This window comes from Acanthochromis polyacanthus, chromosome 19 (genome assembly GCF_021347895.1).
Source record: "Acanthochromis polyacanthus isolate Apoly-LR-REF ecotype Palm Island chromosome 19, KAUST_Apoly_ChrSc, whole genome shotgun sequence".
Lineage (NCBI taxonomy): Eukaryota > Metazoa > Chordata > Actinopteri > Pomacentridae > Acanthochromis > Acanthochromis polyacanthus.
The window spans coordinates 16,246,251-16,267,336 of NC_067131.1; the positions used below are offsets into that span (position 1 = coordinate 16,246,251).

Sequence of the window (21,086 nt, forward strand, 5' to 3'; positions counted from 1 at the left end):
TTTTATAATTGTGGATAAAGCTCATGCGATAATTCAGTTGAACTTATATAAGTACATACAAAACATTGAGGCCAAAAATGTCCTGGTTCTGCTCCTACCTAGCTGAGAAATCACTCTTAATCCATCCAGCCTTCTGGTTTCTTTCTTTTGGCTGCAGGTTCTGAGTCAGTATTACATTCAGCAATTTGTACCACTCAGAGCTTCAAAGTAGATTTCATTCCTCTTTCATTCCTTCAGTCTTTAAGAGTCTGCAGAAGAGCTTCTAATAAATCCACAGCTAAACTTTAATACTCTTTAACTAGTAACATGTGCAAACAGATTCCTTATTTTCATACAAATAGCAGACGCATTTGTGTACTGTGTTTTTTATGGTATATTTGAACTGATATAAACTCACGGTAAACATTTTCTGCTTTGTAGTAGTAAGAGAAATAGTGGTTACTGGATGTGTCGTCAGTTCTATGAGTTCTAACAGACTTTACGACTGGATGTGTGGGGTGGCCAGACCTTAGTACATGATGGCCACCCCTTGGCTCCGCCCCTGTTGTGGACATCCAGCAGTGGCTCACATAAAAAACTGGTCAACATATGCAACTATAAAAGGCTCGATCAATTCTGGAGGAATGTGACAGCGCAGTTCCACTTGGTTCTGTCCCGCTTCTGTGGCTGCAGTACTCCATGGTCAGGCTAAATTTGTCCAAAAAAACAAGATTGATGGGAGGGGATAATGAAAGAGGGATAGATGGAGGAAGAAATGATTGCTTCCCTCCTATTTAAGGTTTATTTTCTTTTTATTTCTCATGGATTGGTGCCTTCCCGTCTTTGCTGGTTCACCTTTTCATGTTTTGTCTTAATTATTGCAGTTTTTAATCTTGATCTCTGCCTCTCTTCTCCATCCTCTCTTTGCCTCTCTCTCTCTTCTCCTTACCTCATCTCCCTATAATGTGTGTTTACCGCCACATTGTGCATTTGTGGCCCAGACATGGAAGAGGCTTCCTGCTTCTTCATGTGGACTGACCACTGAGGTCAGAGAGAGCGAGAGAGTTAAAAAGACTTCCAGTGATTTATCTCACTTCTTTAAATGTTTTCCAAGGAAAGAATGTTGGAAATGCCTCAGTGATAACTCTGTAAACTCCATATTCAAGAAAAAAATACCATTTCTGAAGATGAAAAACCTGCTTTTTATTTGCTCTTCCTTGTTTTTTTTCTCCCATAATCCGCTGGGTGTGACTGGCAGCACAAAGCTCTGCACACAGCATCTGGAAGGAAAAGTGAGTTTCCAGTCAGGTACAGACAAAAATCCAAACATGAACACTGTTTCTATGCATTCCATTGCTTCAGAGAGTCATCTTGAAACTGTTAATTAAATATGCCTGTTTGAATATTCGATAATGATGCTGTGCCTGGAGATTTACACTTTGAATTAGACTGATATAATGTGGACTTCACTGTTTGTTTTTCACCTTGTTCTCCCTCATTATCATTTTTTTTTCATCTTCTATGTCACTCAGTCCTCCCTCATTTCCTCATGTTTGGTTCATCTCTTTTAGATAATGAACCATACTTTTTTTAAATAGCGGAATAGTTATGACATACTGGGAAATGCACTTGCTTATATGTTGAGAGAGTGGTGGTTTAGTTTAAGTTTTCATAAGAACTGAAAATGAGGGTAAATACCTTATCTGACTCTGTGCAAAGTTGCAGAAATCCACTTAATCGACACATCTGCTGCTCACTAGTTAGCATATCACATCGGTTTTTCAGAATCTTCACAAGAACTGGAGTGTAAAAACATCACAATGCAGCGTTAATGTTTTCTCATGCTTTGTGCTGTTTGTTTGGCTGCAACCAGACACTACCTGCAGTCTTGTTGCCTTTGTGAGGTTGCCATGCAACCCATGGAGATCCCAGGATGTTATTTCCTCCATTCAAGAAACATTGGAGCAGATATCATGATGTTGCTCCAATGAAAACTCCCAGAACACAGGAGTTCTATGCTGTATCAGAAAGGATTTTTTACATGTGAAGTCAGCATGCCTTGGATATTCATTGATGCGTACCAAGGAAGTCCATTAGTAAGGAGTGGGACAGTTTTTTGTTTTTTTCTTATCTTTACTGACTGCTTGACCTATTCTGGGGGGGAAACTTATTTGTACTTTATTATTTTCATTCTACCAACAATATTGTTCCTCACTGACTGCACCACTCAATATATTTTCTTCAGAATTTTGTGCCTTTGGAAAGCGTCAGGCTGACTGTTTCCCTCAGTGTCTTGACGGTAAACTGAGCTAAGGTACGATTATCTCCCCACTTCTGCTGTATTCCAGCTGTGATCTGATTTCCTGTGGTTGTTTCATCAGCAGATAATTTGACATTTCCTGATGCGAGGCTTCTGGGTCATCAAGACAGTCATCCAGAAAGACAGACATCCGAGCCATCTCCTCCTTTTATGTCAACAAATGCCACCCTGCACTTGTCATCATGGCTCTGCTGAATTGCACAAATTGGTGACGCAACGCTCAATGCCCTATTTTTGGTATGTTTTCTTTCCATATTTGATTTTGCAACTTCTTTGCGTTCGCTCTTCTGCTCATCCCTGAAAACTGTGTTATTTTAAGAACCGGTCTGGGTGTTTTAGTGGGGGAGGAAGCGAGCTCAGAGCTCGTTTTTGAGTTTGTTTCTTGGGGATAAATAAAAACAGACACAGCTGGGACAAGCAGAGCAAGTCATCCTGACAGCATTTTGCCCCCTCAAGCATCCGTATGCCACCACAGTGGTACGGAACTCCACCAAACGTATTGTGTTGTCAAAAATATCTACTATACTCTTAAGTGATTAAATTTTCAACCAAAGGCGTACATCTTTGCCTTTTTGTGTAGCGGAATAAAGATAAAATGACAAGTTCGTCCATTTCGTATTTAGTTGTCCCTGAGGGTTCACATGGGATGGTTAGCTTTGGGACTTTTTGCTTTAGAAGTCTTTTACAACAGAATGCACATTTTAAAATGGAAAGTTCATTCAGTCGTGATAAATCAGATTTCTGCTTGTTGTTTTGACCCAAATGCATAATCTCAAAAATATCTGCTTTTAGACAATAGTGTCTCTTTTTGGTTTTTGCAGTTGTGGCTTGAAAAAAAACAAACTTTTAGATGGCTGTCGCCCACTTAGTCTGTGAGTGTTGAGGCAAAACAGAAGCTCCTCTACAATCTGGCTAAATGGCAAGTTAAAGCTTCCTTTCACTAATTTCCAACATCGGCTTCTCTCAGCCTGTTTTCTCTTCAGAGAGCGTAAAACACCCTGGAGAGCTACTCCCAGACATCGATGCGTAATTTTGCCAGAGTTCCACACACACACATACACAAACACACACCCAAGCAGATGACAGATGTTCCAAAATACCACAGTAACAACAGCACAGATGCAGGCTGGGAAATGCCCGGTGAGACTTTCATTGCTTCACTATAAAGCTGCCCAGGGCTTTTAGGGTAGACACAGGCAACGAGCAGCAATCGTAATTTATACACTGTATGTTTTCATGAGGAATCAGGTAGAGATGGTGTTATTTTTCCCCGTGTTTCCTCATTTTTGAAGTTGTGCAAGAAGCTGTATTTGTTGTTTTTGTCCTGCTCTGCCTTTTCCGTGCGTGTCAGCAGAGAAAAAGGAGAGAAAAGTGAAGGACTCATGTGTGGGAACTGCAGCAGGAAGGAAAGTGCAGCTGGGAATTTTTGCCTGGAGCGAGACAGACTGGAGGTCTGTGGCGTAAAGAAGCAAAACAAAAAGAGAAGGAGAGGAGAGAGGGGCAGGAAGGGATGAGAGGAGAGGCGCAAAGAGGATGAAAGTTTCAAGCGGGGATGACGGAGGAGAGAAGACTTGATAAGCTGAAGGAGAAGTGAAAGTGGACTTAATCAGGAGGAGGAGGGTGGAGACAAGAAGATGACAGAAGGGAAGGGAGGCTTGTTTCCACGCCTTCTTGGGGGGAAAAAAAGAAGGGATGTCAAGGCAAGTCACACTCTCCGTAAATTTACACACTCACAGTCTTCCTGCCAGAAATCGTGGAGGAAGGCAGCCAGCTTACACACACAGCAATGAAAACTGGACTTGGAGCTGCGCTTGCACACAAACTCATGCATTGCATCAGAGTGAATACACCAGCTGGACGTGGTTTCATTCAGATCTGCTGTGATAAGGAGAAGCGCATTGTGTCCACCCCTTCCTGCTTCAAGGACTTCTGCTTTGACTCGCTCTCTCAATCTGCTACCCGGTAACTTGATGTTTGTGTACATACCTGCGCACACACACCCACAATGAAGTGACTCGCTCTCCCTCTTTCTCTCTCTCTCTCTCTCTCTCTCTCTCTCTTCCTTCAGAGCAGCAGGTCCCTGAAAGCAGCCAAACTGTCAGTGACTGTTGCTAACACATGCTCGCTCTCAGCTCTGCTCCTTCTTTAGTTGCTGCCAAGGGAGGAGGAGGAGAAGAAAAAGAAGTGAGGCTGGAAGGAACAGACTGAAACACAGAGAGACCAGAGAACGAGAGAGACTTGGACCAATCTTGCGACTGCTTGCCTCTGCCTGGCTGACTGTGTGGGAGACTGGAGGAAGGCAAAGTGATGCCTCGCACACTCTGGAGCAGCATATAGTCAGGACCTTTGTTCCTCTCTTGTTTCTTTTATCTCTCAACTCTTAATTTCCACAATGCTGAGAAGAGACCGTCTCTTCTTGGCTGCAACCCTGACAGCTATCTTCTCTGCTGACCTCTACTTCATCCTCCTGCCAAAGCTGAGGAGTTTGGGGCGAACACACTCTTGCTCATGTGGCCCCAGCAACCTCAGCCTCCCCAAGCAGGGGGGTCTGGCCACGCCGCTGCTCTCCAACTGGACTTCTGTGCCGCTGCTGGACGGTGCTACGCCTGAACCTGCAGATGGAGGCTCGAAGCTGGAGAAGCTGTTCGCTCACACTCTGTACAACATCCAGACTCCGGCGCTGGGGCCGGAGGAGAGGCTGCTGCAGGTGGAGCAGCTGATCGAGTACTACAGGAGGAAGGTGTCACGCTGGGAAAGGTAAGCTGCTGATGTCACTTTTTGAAATAACACCGAGGTTTATCTCCTCCACAGTGGCTTTAATGTTGCACTGTCAGTTATTCAAACTTGCCAGTGTTACTTAACTTCACTGTGAAAGAATAACATGTTCATTTTGGCTGAATGTTTCCACTGGGAGAGCACGTGTTGAAGCTTGACTGTGGTCGAGAGGCAGGGTCAGTGACACTACAGTCAAACCCACCCTAAAGCACACACAAAGCACTCATCCATGAATGCACTTTGTTCGTGGTAATGGATATATACCCACAGATAAATAGCAGAATGTGTTGACAATTCTGTGCGTCATAAAAGCCTCATGTCAAGTGGGCTGAAGCAAAAACCCTTCACAAACATGTCACTCTGAGAGCTTGGATCTTTAAGGTAAACAGGGACTTAAAGCAGCTGAAATCCAAGTTAATCTTTGGGAGCTGTAGCTGTCTTGGCTTGTGAGGCTGTCTGTCTATCCCGACACAGTGCACTCCCTCCGAGAGATACAGATTTTGGGCTCTTAAGGTGGAAAATAAGAAGAAATATGAGGAATGGATCTTCTCTCTCTGCTGCCTTACAAATGTGCACAAAAACAATGGATAGCCCAGAGGCTTGTTGCAAAATCTTGCAGCAACAGCAGCAGCATCTTGGCGTTGCAGTAAACACATGTTTTGACAGAGACGGCTCAAATGAGGCAGTTTTAATGTGCACGCAAGAATCCCTTTTCCGCTTCAGCTCTGTGCTCTGCTCCACACTCTGTGGTCTGCACTTGTCCAGAGTCCTGATTAGCCCAATCTGTCACTTCTGGTTGGCCGCTGAGATGGCAGGATGACCGACAAACAAACACATATTTTTAGCCCATTATCGCCGAACGTCACTCCAGCCTGTGATGAAGTTTGTTTGCGCAGACCCACTCAGTGTGGTCAGCTCCAGCCATGTGGTGCTCCTCTCACCACAGGCTGCTTTCTTTTGCTATCAAATTATTCTTGTTTCTGCTTTAGCTAGAGGGGAAGTGAAGGAGTCTGCAGAAATTTTAAATGTGTTACAACTGCATTTGAACACAACATAAAGCCCATAAGTGAGAAATGTAACATAACACTGGGCTGAATATAGTAAATGAGAGATGGACACAAGTGTAAATTGGCAAATAAAACTAGCTGTAAACCACAATGTGTTTTATATATTTAGTAGTTGTTTGTATCCCAACATGCTTTCTCAGATTTTCCTTTGTTTGTAATGCATTTATGTATGGCCTGCTCTAAAATAAAACCCGTTGAATGCATGTCCACGCCACAAATTTCTGGAACCAAACAGAGCTGCAAGTCTGTAGGCTACACAAAATGAAATGCTGGCCATAAAAAAATGTTCAGAGTAATTTTAACCTTCCTGCTTGGGATTCCCATATAGCAGTTGTTTAAAGACATTCTCCAATAAAAACTGTTTTTTTTTTATCTTGCTAACATGCCCATATGGTGCTTTTATGTGTCACTTTATTTGCTAGAAGACATATGATAGAAATAAGCAGTCAGTGCGATAACAGAGCATTTCCACTTTAAAATTGCAGTGTACTGGTGACAGCGTCAAAAATATGGCTTCTAGCTTTTGGGCTTTCATATGTAACAAACCTAAGGAACCAATCCTGTCTTTTTATTCAGAATTAGTTTTCAGTTCAAATACGTCTGAGTGAATTACTCCAATATTACAACATGCCATTGTGTAGCGCAGAGTAGTTTAAGAGTGTTTTAATGGAGTTGTGGGAGAGCTGATGTGCTCGAGCTGCACCTAATAGCAGAAGGGTTGGTGGATTAACAGGCAGGGACTTCACAGATTCATGCATTAGGCCATTTTAAGGCAGAAAAGGATTTTTTTTTCAAAGAGAAAACTTCTATAAGTGGAACTTGGACCCACAAAAATTAATTTTTAGGGGTTTATTCAATGACCAATTTATATCTCTCTATCTCTCTCTCTCTCTCTCTCTCTCTCTATATATATATATATATATATATATATATATATATATATATATGCTTTTTATTATTTTCTATTACTTATATCTTTCATTTATTTTGTTTAGTTTTATTTTATTCTATTTTAATTTTTTCCTATTTTTATATATATATATATATATATATATATATGTGTGTGTGTGTGATATATGTGTGCGTGTGTGTGTGTATGTATACAGTCAAGCCTGAAATTATTTATACCCTTAACAAATTTTGACTTAAATTTACTTTTATTCAACTAGCCATTTTTTTTATTGGAAAAGACACAGGTGTTTCCCAAAAGACAATAAGATGACGTACAAGTGGCATCATTGTGGAAAAAAAATCATTTCTCAGCTTTTGTTTACATTTTAAAGTAATTTTAACTAAAAATTTGCTTGGGGTATGAATAATTTCAGGCTTGAATGTATCTATGTATAATTTTTAGTTTAATTTTATTCATTTATTTTTTGCTCTTTTTTTTTCTGTATTTGGCTCTCACAGGGTTACAGTTGCCATCTCAGGTTCAGCCAAAGCAGAAGCCCTGGCCTCTTTAAGTCAGCCAAATTGATTTTAAGTCACGCAGCATTTCTGGTTGTTTTACAGAAAAAAGTCTGTACAGCAAGTGAATGTGTCAGCTATTTTCTTAAAGTCCCGATATTAGATTAGAGAGATCATAACGTCCTGTAACCTCTGTTCCTCCTCCTCAGACATATGAAGCTGTACAGTGAGGCGGCTGCTGTGGCCAACCTCACTGTGACCGAGCATGAAGTGACCTACGACCCCGACGCCAGCTGGATGAAGTTCCACCTGGGAATCAACCGCTACGCTCTGTACTCCCGTGACGACCCCGCTGTCCTCCAGCTCCTCAAGGACATGCAGAACATGGCAGTCGTCAGCGCAGGTGAATGGGATTTAAAACATATGTATGCAAGGAATCAGTTAATAATGGATGCTTTACTCTTAGATGGTAGTTTTTGTTCAGTGTTCTGCATATAAAACCTCTAATTTCATCAATTCTCTTCCAGATTACACTCAAGATGAGAAAGCCCTAAAAGGAGCCTGTGATTGCACTCAAGGTACGGTCTGCTCACCCCTGCCTTTCATGAGACTTTCCAGGGAGTTTGGGTTTTTATGTTCGTTATCTCACATCTCACGCTGTGTAATTCTGCTTTTTTGTGCGCAGTGTGTAACAGCGTGATTTCTGACTCGCCTCTTTGTTTCTCTGTTTTGTTTCCCTCCCTGCTTCTCCTCTCTGCTTGGCGGTACCATCGGAAGACTAACACACTGCTGCCTTTGTGATAATGCGGATTTTGCTGTTCGTTTGGCACCAAAATTCAGATTTGTCTCCACGTGTGAGACACTTGCTCTGGGGCATAAACACCAGGCGTTCGCTTGCGTTCAAAGACAGAGCCCTTAATTGAATGTTTGATGTCTTTCGTGCTCAGAGGGAAGCCGACGTCTCACACAGCAGCCACCACCTACGCTGCCATCTCCTACTTTACCTCAGAGCCACATGCAAGACAAAGCTGCAAATGTACGGATGGATAATTGAAAGTCGCTGACATGACAAACAATAGATGGATGGAGTAGTGTTGCAGCTAGCTGTTGGCTAAGAGAACCTAATGAGGCTTACAAATGGATAGAACACATGTGTCAAGGCTCTAATGTGCTTTTCAGCTGCTAATGTGAGCATTAAGGATTAAAAATAGCTCCGTTTTTTGTATATTTTAGTCATAATAATAACTTTATAGTATGTGTTTGACTCCAACACAGGCCAATACAGATGAAGCCAGTTCTAGTCATTGTTTTTGTCCTGTTTCTGTGACCACACAAACATGATTCACTGCCAAGAAAGAAACGAGCAGCAAAACAATCAGTCCCTCGTGTTTAAATTTAACCTCGTGAAACTTCCTCATTATTTCAGCGACCAAAAGAGCGACGCCGTTCGTCGACCACTAAAAGCTGCTCGGTCTCCGCTTTGATTCGTTTCCAGCAAATTTCTGATTGTAGAACCCAAAGCGATTGTTAACTATTAATACTCTGAAGTTTCAGAGAGCTCGACGGGGGGGGGGGGGGAGGCGTGTGTGTGGTTAGTCTGGCCTACTGCTGTGACATAATATACACACTGACTGAGAGGGAGGAATGCTGCCCGCTGAAAGAGCGCAAGCTGTGTGACTAACCTCCAATTACTTTATCACAGGGAGCAGGCAGACCCAGAAAATATTCCACAGTTCAAACTGGCCTCTGGGGATTCAAAGCTGAAAACTCCAAGCCTGACTCTGTTACCTGATGCTCATTTTCTCTCTGAACTAATGTTCAAGCACAAAATTTGACTCGGTGTAAAGTGGGAGTCAGTTTCGAAATAATAAACGGATATAAAGTTGGATCATTTAAACTCGTATGCGTCTTCTTTGTGTGTCTCTCCTGCAGTGGTGAAACCCAGCGGACATCACTTGAAGCTGGCTCTGAAAATGAAGAACTTTGCGAAAGCCATGTTCAAACCGATGAGGTGAATCTAGATTTTTTTAAATCAAACACTATATATGCAGTGATGGAAGACGTATTCAGATATTTCACTTAACCCTCCTGTTGTCCTCATTTACAGGCACCAAATAATATTGTTTTCTTGTCTGAAAAAAATCCCCAAATTTCTGAAAATTTGCAAAACCTTCACGAAGAAAATTCCAATAATTCCTTTAAAAGTTGCATTTTAAAGAAGTCCCCCAAATTTGACAAGAAAATTCTTTTAAATATTTTCAAAAAATGAGTAAAAATCTTCAAAAATAAAATCCTAAAATTACCTAAAGTGATTACATATATATCGGTAAAACTTGAAATATTTTCTTTAAGAACATTCAGATAAAAGTCAACCAAAATCCAGCGAGTTTCACTGGATTTTGGTTGATTTTTTTTTTTGCGAATGTTCTTAAAGAAACATTTTTTTAACATTTCTTTTTGTCCACCAAAAAATGTTCATAAATCTCCCAAAAATATTGAAAATGTGGACATAAAAATATGTTTTTTCCCACATTTTCAGATTTTAAAATGGGTCAATTTGACACGACGAGGGTTAAATTAAAGTAGCAATATAGTGATGTAGAAATACTCCATTACATCTATTACATGGAAAAGTCCGGCAGGTATTAGCAGCAAAATGTAGTTGAACATATTCATGTGAAAGTTCTGGTTTGTTCCCTTTGAATAAAATATTATTTATGACACCATTAGATTATTAATAGTGAAACATCAGTGTGTCAGCAGCTTGTTAGTGTTGTAGCTGCGGAAGATTTAAACTACTTTATATTCACTTTTATACACAGAAACAGCAGATAAATCTGAGGTGTCATTAGATGATTTATGTTAGAAGGAAAAAGAAAAACCTAAGTTCTGAGGCACAAATCTGTTCTCATGTTTCAGCTTTATTAACCTTTGATTTTCAGCGAGATGTCGGATCATTTGAACGGTTATGAAAGCGAACCCAAGTGAGCAGTTTGTCGGAAAAAAGCAATCTATTTGGCGGAACTCAAAGACATCTACAATCTGACTGACTGCACACTGCTTTTTGTAAGACATCAAAAGCCCAAAGAAGATGGAAGCCACTGGTTTAATCTTTAATAATGTGTTGTACTTGAAAAGCTGGTTATGTTGTCTTCATCTCGTGTAAAATCTTCATCTTAAAGGGACTAAAGCTGTCAGATAAATGAGCCGAAAGTACAATAACTTCCTTTTAAAATGAAGAACAGTGAAAGTAGAAAGCAGCATAAAATGGAAATATTTGAGTGAAGCCTGTCACAATTATCAGTGCTTGAGTAGATGTACTTTCCGCCTCTGCATGTGCGTTTGAAGCACTGAGCTGATGTGAAATCCAACAAGCCATAAAAAATTGCATTAAGTTACATAATTATATAACAGTACAGTAAGTGTAACAGTAAGCGTGTTAATTAATGTGTTCATCCTGAGGCTGCTTCTGAACAGCACAGTAAACGTCTTGTTGATTATATATTACAGAGGAGACTATAGTGACTGACAGCTTCATCGCTGTGTGTGTTTCAGGCAGCAGAGGGACGAGGAGACTCCAGAGGACTCTTTCTACTTTGTCGACTTCCAGAGACACAACGCAGAGATCGCCGCTTTCCACCTGGACAGGTGCAGCCTCATTATCACTTTGTTGTGTTTGCAGTTTTACACTCTGGCTGTTTTTACTGTTTGCTCTTTAAAATGAAGTGACACCGATGCGTGGGGGTAATTTTGGTTTTGGTTACACATCTGTTATTTTATTGGTGCCGCTTATTTCCTTGGGTACACAAGTGGTGGAAAGTTAATAAGGGCATTTACTCAAGTACTTTACTTGGGTGCAGTTTTAGGGTACTTTGCTACTAGTATTTCCATTTTATGCTACTTTATCATTTCCGTTTACTACATTTCAGAGGGACATACTGTACTTTCTATTTCACTGCATTTATATGCTAGCCAGAGTTGCTTTTGAGATGAAGATCTGAGCCTGTGGATAATATAATGAGCTTTTAAAATATAACACATTGTTCTTGGTGTGTAGTTGAGGATACATACAGTCAAGCCTGAAATTATTCATACCTGTAGTAAATTTTGACTTAAAGTTACTTTTATTCAACCAGCAATAAAAGTAACTTTAAGTCAAAAAAAAAAATCCCTTTGTGTTTGGAGCTACTTAGCAAATGCTAGAACATTAACTTGCAGTTGAATATGGTAAACACACCACCGTAAACATGCATCAGCCTTCGTGCCATCACCCTGGCTGTGGATTGTTAGTTTTGTTGAAGTTCAGACGGTAAAAACCACAGAAATGATCAAAAACATTTACTGTGCCTTAGAGGAGCAGCAATTAAATTAGATGGTAATCATAGAAACACGCTGTTGTAATAGCACACACCGATAAACAAAAACAAAAACAAAAAATCATAAAAATTCCACATACTCTCCAACAAATAGAAAAAAAAGAGTCTCCTTCTGCCCCTGAATGCTTCAACCAGCCTCCAGAAAGATTGCAACATGTGAGCCCAGCCCAGGATTTCCCAACTCGCTGATCAGCGGAAACCACAGTGTTTGGACATAGATGAGGACACACACATCTTGATGCAATAGCACATTAGCTGAGGTGAGGTGATTCACTCTGAAATACAGTCATCGGAGCCAGACGGTGTCATTAAGAAGCCACACACAATGACAAGCTGCAGACGACAACAAGAGGAGTCAGCAGCTCAAACAGTTACTGTCATTACACTCAGAGGGTCATTTTACTGTATAACTGCTCACATTTTGGACGTCCCTTTCACGCTTTCTGCCCCCTCTTTTTTTTAATTGAACATGTTTTCCCTCTGTGGCAGCGTGTCGTCTCTCTCTGTTGTGTCTGACTCGGCTGCCACAGGCCCTTATCAGTATCACTCGCAATCAGGGGTTGAGGAAGGCCGTCAATTTTAGAAACAGCAATTCAGCTCCACACACTGATTGTTGCTTGATTACTGTTTGTGAGACACGACTGGCCCTCGGGGAGGTATAAGCTCTTGATAGTGTGTATAAACACAGCCGGCTGAATTACACAGTGTGGAGGCCGTGGAGGGGGCGTATCCATTGATAAGAATCAGTAAAACTGAAGCGTGGGCTCCTGTGAAATGAGGTGAGCAGACAGAGATAAGACTGCAATCATCTTCAGGAGGACCACAATACATTTACATTCATGCAGGCAGGGACTGTAAAGTAGAAGCAGAGATAACTCACTTCAAGACTGGAAAAAATGCCACTCTCAAAGCAAGAAAAAAAAACTTATTTCAAGGAACTTTTCCCTTGAAATAAGTGAAAAAATCTGCCAATAGAACAAGTGAAAAATGGCTTGGTAAGATTTCTTGAAATAAGATATGATATTTAGAATATTGAGATCCTAAAATTAGTTGGGAAAACTTATTTTAAGTGATATTTTACCAGGATTGTTTAGCTTAGGTGTCTTCAAATAAGCCAGACATGCTTAAAAATAGCAGTTTTTCACTCAAAAATAGGTTTTTGCTTTCATGTAACCTCCTATTTTTAGATTTCTTCATTTACAGACGCCAAAAAATATTGTTTCCTTGTCTGAAAAAAATTCAAAAAAATTCCCCGAATTTCTGAAAATTTGCAAAACCTTCAGGAAGAAAACTCCAGTAATTCCCTAAAAGTTTCCCTTAAAATTTTTATTTTAAAAAATCCCCCAAATTTGGCAAGAAAATTCTTGTAAATATTTTCAAAAAATGAGTAAAAAGCTTCCAAAATAATAAAGTTATTATTATTATATCAGTAAAACTTCTAATATTTTCTTTAAGAACCATTACAAAAAATCAACCAAAATTCCCTGATTTTTGGTTGATTTTTTTTTGTGAATGTTCTTAAGAAACATTTTTTTAACATGGCTTTTTTTCCCACCAGAAAATGTTCAAAGATTTCCCAAAAATGTTGAAGATGCAGACATCAGAAGTTTCACTGTGAAAATATATTTTTCCCCCACATTTTCTAACTTTAAAATGGGTCAATTTGACCCGCAAGACTACACGAGGGTTAAACTTATTTTGAGTTTTCTTGTAAAATTCAACTCAAAACAAAATCATTTCAAGATTGTTTGACTTAACAAGAGATTTAAGATGTGTTGTCTTAAAACAAGTCCCTTCATCTTGCTGAATTTATCTTAAATCGAGACATTTTGAGTAAAAATAAGACAAATAGACTTGGTAAGATTTTGAGTTTTTGCATTGTATTCGGGTTTTCTTCTCATTCAGGATCCTGGACTTCCGGAGGGTCCCGCCGGTCGCCGGCAGGCTGGTGAACGTCACAGGAGAAGTTCTCCAGGTGACCCACAATGAAGACCTACGAGCTGTGTTCTTCACCTCACCAGGTAAAGAAGCCCGAGAACTCCTTTTTTTAAACCTCCACCCCAGTAAAGATGTCTATAACCCAATAACCTGTATGGATACGAGACAGTTTGGAACATTTTCAGATCTAATAAACTGTTCTTATGACCAGATTAGGGTAAGATCTGAAAAACTTCAGCAAAAACTTAGATTTTTATTTGCACATGAAAAAAATTAGAACAAAGTACCATCTTGTACCAAAAAGTCAGCGACACCGGTTTTATTTCATCTGTTCTCAAGCCTCTCAGCTGCAACTCAACTAAACTTGATGCGTCAAAAGTAAAGTAGCACAAAGCTAGAACCATTTTACCAGCAAATGAACCCGTGTCAAACATTTTTAGTTTCATCCCAGTACAAGGATCTCCTGTATGGAAGAGATTAAGCTTTGCATTTTTTTTAACTCTTCAGGTTTATATGTTAAGAAAAAAGGCTGACACCACTGACACAGAGGAAGGCAGAGTCATTGTGTGTGAACTCGTTTTGCGTTCTCCCCTTTTTGCTTCCCAAACAGCCAACAACACGTGTTTCTTTGCCAAGTGCCTGTATGTGTGCAAGACTGAATATGCGGTGTGCGGCCGCCCCGACCTGCTGGAGGGATCCCTGTCTGCCTACCTGCCCGGCCTCAGCATCGCCCCCCGCATCTCCATCCCCAACCCCTGGACACGCTCCTACACCTTCACCGGGCGCGAAGAGTGAGAGCCCAACCTCTGTTCAATCGAGAGAAATTATTATTTGAAAGCGCAGTAGGCCGATTAATGGTTTTTGTGCTGCTCAGTGAGAATATCCTGACATCAGTGCTGACAGGGCTGTGTCTTTAGCCGACACTGGGAGCGTCTATAATATTATAGAGCGTGTAGTCATAGTAACAATACACCTAATATAGCAACTTTAAAAATGCAGATCAGTGTACAAAACAGATTCAGATTTGACTGAGATAAAACAAACTAACAGTCATAAATACTAAAAACACAAAGGCAGACACACAAGTTAAAATAATAGTAATAATAAATTCAAAAACAGACACAAATAACACAAAAAAAGCATTTTAAGATGGGTTTTAAGCAACATTTTAAAGGCCCTGATCCACTCAGGTAGGTCATTAAGAAGCCCTGATTTCTCTCGTCTTTTTTATTCTTTGCCAATGTGGGCCTTTGAACATCTAAAAATTACACATTGGAGGATCTCGTGGCAGGATAGCACAATAAGATTTCAGATAAGTAATCAGAGTTGAGACCTTTCAGGGCAACTACAATTTGCGCTGAAGGCAACAGGCAGCAACTTTAATGAAGCCAGGCTCATTTTTAGAACCTGGGTCAAAATCAAAGCCATAGATGAGCAAGATTACAGGAGTCTAATTGATTAGTAATAAATAGCTGAATAACAGAATAAAATAGTTTTTAGTTGAAAGAAACTGTCTGATATGATGAATGCAGAACTGGATCTTTCCATTATCTAGACCTACAGTCAATATCTTTGCTTTATCTGCATTTAGAAGCAGGACATTTGGAGACCTCGCCTTCTGTATGTCTTCAAGCAGTTTGGCAGCTCGACTGTTGTTTTCAGGTTCACAGCTTCAGCGGGTGTTTATATGCAGACATAATTTACTTTAGTCAGCTCCATTTTGCGTAAAAATGGAAACGGATATTAAGGTGGCAAAGAAAGAAACTGTAGATGGATGGAGATGATGTTAGCCAGGATGTTTCTGCTACTGAAGCCATATCTGTTAGATAAAGGTATTGCATAAATTTGATGCTCATCTATTTTCCATTTTAGGGCAAAAAAAGAGTTGTTCTTCCAAATTCTGTTTCTTTTCATTTGTCAGTTTTGTAACTTTTGATGTCAGTTTGCAGCAAATGAATGGAAATGACTTCCCTTTATGTGCCATAAATAACTGAATTTAGACAGTTTTCTAACATTATAATAGATATTTATTTGATTCACTGATAATATTCTCCATCGATCTCTTTTCATTCCTCTTGTTTGTGTTTTATAAAGGTGGGAAGTGAATCCGTTCTACTGTGACACAGTGAAGCAGCTCTATCCTTACAACTCAGGCAACAGGCTCCTGAACATCATAGACATGTCCATCTTCGACTTTCTGACGGGTATTTTCATCCACTATGTTATCAGCTGTGTATAAAAGCACTAAAAATGTCACATCAACCAATCTTTCTCTTTATATGTTAGCAAGTTTTTGCCTTCACTAAAGAAAAGCTTCTGTTACAGGTAACATGGACAGACACCACTATGAGATTTTTACCAGATTTGGGGATGAAGGATTCCTCCTCCACTTGGACAATGCCAGAGGGTGAGGCAGAAACACTGTTCAGAGTTGTATTGTTGTGAAATGATGTGTAGACCTTTCATTTCATCACATTTGGTGTCACATCCTGTGTTCAGGTTCGGGAAACACTCTCAGGATGAGACGTCCATCCTGGCTCCTCTGACTCAGTGCTGCATGTGAGTAGAGTCAGTCTGCTGGGTTTGTTGTAGAATTCGATCTGACAGATTTCAGCGCCATCCCAGAACTGGAGGACATCTGGGTTTCAAAATGTCTGAAAAATAGACCTTCTTTTTTTACAATTTTCTGCAACATATTCGTCAACAATAGGTAATAAACGATCAAAGCCTGGATTGGCTCAGCGTACACATCAGTGCTACCATTTTTATTCCATGTTTTATTTGTTGTTTGCTAACCCTGCTCTAATCACAGTAACAGGGTTGCTAATCCATGCTAATGTTAGCGTTTTCTCAGCAGTAGGAGCTAGATATTTAGCTAGCTGCTACTGCAGACCAAGAGGGCAAACTGACCGATGGAATAAAGTCCAGAACAAACTCAAAAGAATGACAGTGTTATGAAAATATGAACAATAGCAGAGACGACATAGCTTTGCTCTGCACGTTCTTTTGGTAAATTTCCGATGTATCGTGTGATTCACTTTTTTCTTCTTCTACCAGCGGAAAAGGTTGTGCTAACAGGGCAGTGGGACACATGGTCCATGCATCATAAAATGTTCCCACAATTACAAGAGACATCAATTAAAAAAACCCAAAAAAGTAGATTCAAATTTAATTTTGTTTTATTGTAGATTCAGTTTGGTCATCAGGGGGCTGGGACAAGAGAAAAACAGCATTTTAGGGTGAACTCCAGACTTATTTGGCATTTTTAAAAATATTTTCAAACATTTTTTTTTCAGATTTGCTCTCAGGACAAGTATATTTACACGACTGCATGTTTTAGTATTTTGTACGTGGATTATTTGAGATGTGATGGGTGAAATGTACGGTAAAATGTCCTCCACTTCTGGAATGACTCAGAAAGAGCTGTCTGGAATTTATAAGGCAGCATTTACAAATCCTTTTCTTTCTTTCTTTCTTTTTTTTGTTTAATTAAAAATTGGGAATTTTAAACTTGGTTGCTCAGATTTACCCCAGAAATTCACAACTTTGCTTTCAAATAGTTAATAAGGCAGAGGCATTAAGAAAATGACTATATGATAAACTTATTTTTATAGTACTTCGGAAAGCCAGAGCTGCAAGGTGCTTTATATAAAAAAAGCAACAATAAAACACCGAGAAAGACAATAAAATGCTTGAAAAGATCATTAAAAGAGCAGCCATAAAACATTAGAAAGAACAATATAAAATACAATGCCAATCTGTGCAGGTGGGTTTTTAAAAGCTTTTTGATCTCAGCTGTTCTGAAAATAAGACAAATAAAACCTATAAAAGCTCTTTTGTTTACAGCCTGGAATGCTGAACTTTCAACAGATGCTGATTCTCTGATCGGAGCAGTTTAGGTGCAAAATAAGAGGTTAAGAGTTCCGAGAAGCAGACTGGAGCCAAACCATGCAGAGATTTAAAAGTAACCAGCAGAATCTGGATTCTGTAATGAATGAGGAGCCGCTGTAATTCAACCAGGACTGGAGTAATGAGTGTCTCTGTGTGGAGTGTTTGTGAACCGTCTCGCTGCTGCTGCTGCTCTTCAACCAAACCAAGTTAACCCTCTGAACTCCAAGCTGGATCTTATTTTGTTCCTGTCGCATTTCTCCTCACTTTGAGCTCATTTTTAACCGCAATATAAAGTCCTGCTCCTGTATGGAAGCAGCACAACCATAAAGAAGGAGAAAGACCTCAGAAATGAGCAGCACACATTGTGAAAGTTACGCCATAAATCATGGAGGAAAAAAAAGCAAAAGTTAGATTTTTTTTTTGTCATTTATTTTCCAGAATTGAATAATACTAGAATCAACACGTGTGCAACATTTATCCAAGTGCCCACAGTTATTACAGAAACTGGAAAGAAATGTGGGCGCCACACACCACCGATGTTTTTCTACTTGCATGTTTTATTTGTTTGCTTGTCTCCTCTCTGCTTTGTGTAAACAGCCTGCAGTTCTCTGTGGTTTCGCGGTTGTGTTGAGGATGGCAGATTTTTTTGTTTTTTAAAGAATCTGGTTAGAACAAACAATATATTTGGAAAAGGTGAAAATCTGATGATTTTTTTCTGTTTTTACCGTGTCTGTCTCTGGTACATGGTGTATTTGAAGTGATGTCTTAAACCTCCTGTTGTCCTGTTGGTCAAAACTGGCCTGTTTTAAAGTTTGAAAATGTGGGGAAAAAATCTATATTTTCACAGTGAACTTCTGATGGCTATATTTTCAACATTTTTGGTAGGAAAAAAGAAATGTTTAAAATGTTTCTTAAGAACCAAAATCCAGCAAATTTTGCTGGATTTTATTTGACGTTTTGTGAATGTTCTTAAAGAAAAAAATAGAAGTTTTATTGATATATATATGTAATCATTTTAGATATTTTTTAGGATTTTTTTGGAAAAATTTTACTCCATTTTTGAAAATATTTTAAGATTTTTTTTAAATAAAACTTTTAAGGGAAACTTTTAAGGAATCATTGAAATTTTCTTCCTGAAGGTTTTGCAAATTTTCAGAAATTTGGGGAATTTTTTTGCAGATTTTTTTGGATTTTCTTCAGACAAGGAAACAATATTTTTTGGTGCCCATAAATGAGGACAACAGGCGGTTAAAGACAACATGCCTTTCAAACCGGATTTACGGGTTCGTGTACTCACCCTTCTGCTTTTTATCCTCAGGATAAAACGCTCCACGCTGCTGAGGCTGCAGCTTCTGGCCCGATCAGAGTTCAGGCTCAGCGACGTGATGAGGGAATCTCTAGAGGGAGACCCTCTACGTCCGGTCCTGACCGAGCCCCACCTCTTAGCTCTGGACCGCAGGTTACAGAAGGTCCTCCGAGTGGTCCAGCGCTGCGTCCGGAGGCTGGGCGAGGAGGAAGTGATCACCAAGGACTTTATCAAAGCTACAGGGAAACCTCAGACGGCCACAGTGGGGAAAAGGGTCAGGTAGCAGAGGGTGAAACAGCCATCGCTCTGCTTCGTTGCTGCTTTTGGAGAAGACTTCATGATGAAGTGTTGCCACCTTGTGAGCCAAGAAGACTCGGTTTAAGAAACAAGCTGTTTATGGAAGATGCTGTGAAATCTTCATAGGGATCTGTCAGAGAATCACTTCAGGTAGCTGGTTTTGGTCATAAATTCACCCCAAGCTGCATTTTAAGAGAGATTTCTATCTTTTTACGTCCACCATGTGCACATGCAGTCATGGACCAAAGCATTGGCACCCCTGGAATTTTTCCAGAAAATACACCATTTCTTCCAGAAATTGTTTCAGATAGATTTGTTTTGGTGTACATGTGTTTATTTCCTTGATGTGCTTTGGAAAAACACAAAAAAAAGCAGAAGAAAAAAGCCAAAATTGACATAATCTTGCACAAAACTCAAAAAATGGGTCAGACGAAATTGTTGGCAGCCTTTTAAAAATGTGGGTAAATCATTTTATTTCAAGAATGTGATGCTTGTTTAAACTCATCTGTGGCAGTAACAGGTGCTGGCAGCATAGAAATCACACCTGATGCCAGTTAGAACGTATAAAAGTTGACTCAGCCTTTGTGTCGTGTGCCTGTCAGTGTCACACCAAGCATGGAGAAGAGAAAGAAGAGCCGAGAAGCGGTTACAAGGTTACAAGACCATCTCCACAGATCCTGAAGTTCCTTTGTCCATTGTGTGTAATATAATCAATACGTTTATAACCCATGGAAGTGTGGCTAATCTCGCTGGACGGAAGAGAAAAACCGATGAAAGAATGCAGCGCAGGATAGTCTGAATGGTAGGTAAACATCCTCAGTCAACTTCCACACAATCCAGGTTGTCCTGTAGATCCAGGGTGCATGAATGAGAAGAATCACTATGGCACTGCAACCATTTCTGGGAGAAATGGTGTATTTTCTGGAAAGTTCCCAGGGGTGCCAATAATTTTGTCCATGACTGTAGGTCAGTGGTTTATACATTCAACCTTTGAAGGAGCAGCATGGAGCCATCGGTGCGCTCTTACTGTCTGATAAATCACCAAAGGAGTTATGATTCATAAGAGAGAGCTGTGATGCACTGATCAGCTGCTGGTGTGTGTTTTGACTGTGCAAAGAAAGATCTGTGTTGTTTTAATTTGAAAATAAAGTTATTTTATGTGACGACACTGCAAGTATTGGAGAGAAGTTATCACCTATAATTAACAGAAGAGTGTGTGTGTGAGAAAAGTGCTACCTATTAAACAGTCATTTAGCTCACTCCACCCGGTTTTCCAGACTTATAATCCTCCGTCTCATCAGACTGCTTAGTTTTACGACATCACTGTCAACCAAAACAGGCCGAGACACAGAAGCAGACAAGGTAAAGCAACCAGCAAACATGCATTTCATCACAGCGCCGGTGTGACTCTGATCCCAGCCAGATTTCTGGTGTTATAAATCTGTGTTTTCCTCTGTGAACACGCCAGAGTTTTGGCCGTCGTCGTTTCCTTTGTTCTTTGAACCCGACATGTTCCCCGTCTAGATGTGAGGTACAGCAAGATGAATAACTGCAACTATTTTTAAGAGATCTTAGACATGGTGAATCATGCCAAGTGAAGTCAGACATCAGAGCACACAGAGGCCCTTTTCATTAAATGTGCTCTTAAGCGCAGGTAAATACCTTCATACCAAAGAGTTTATACAGTCGGGAAGAGCTGCCAGCAGGAATAAACACTCCCTAAAATGAGG

General features: G+C 40.0%; 1 protein-coding gene across 3 annotated transcripts; it reads left to right on the forward strand.

The window, feature by feature from the left end:
* The first annotated feature begins 3,146 nt into the window (after nucleotides 1–3,146).
* Nucleotides 3,147–20,524, forward strand: fam20a (FAM20A golgi associated secretory pathway pseudokinase). 3 transcript variants are annotated; one of them, XM_022209369.2, is made up of 12 exons: nucleotides 3,147–4,261; nucleotides 4,432–5,056; nucleotides 7,758–7,951; nucleotides 8,076–8,126; nucleotides 9,481–9,559; nucleotides 11,104–11,196; nucleotides 13,830–13,945; nucleotides 14,473–14,653; nucleotides 15,957–16,066; nucleotides 16,188–16,269; nucleotides 16,362–16,421; nucleotides 19,072–20,524. In XM_022209369.2, the coding sequence occupies exons 2-12, from the start codon at nucleotides 4,692–4,694 to the stop codon at nucleotides 19,340–19,342; spliced, it is 1,602 nt and encodes a 533-aa protein (XP_022065061.1). In that variant the 5' UTR covers nucleotides 3,147–4,261; nucleotides 4,432–4,691; the 3' UTR covers nucleotides 19,343–20,524. The 3 variants fall into 3 exon arrangements, with proteins under 3 accessions (XP_022065061.1, XP_051795554.1, XP_051795552.1); XM_051939594.1 differs by having other exon boundaries at nucleotides 4,449–5,056; XM_051939592.1 differs by having other exon boundaries at nucleotides 3,147–5,056.
* The last annotated feature ends 562 nt before the right edge of the window (nucleotides 20,525–21,086 follow it).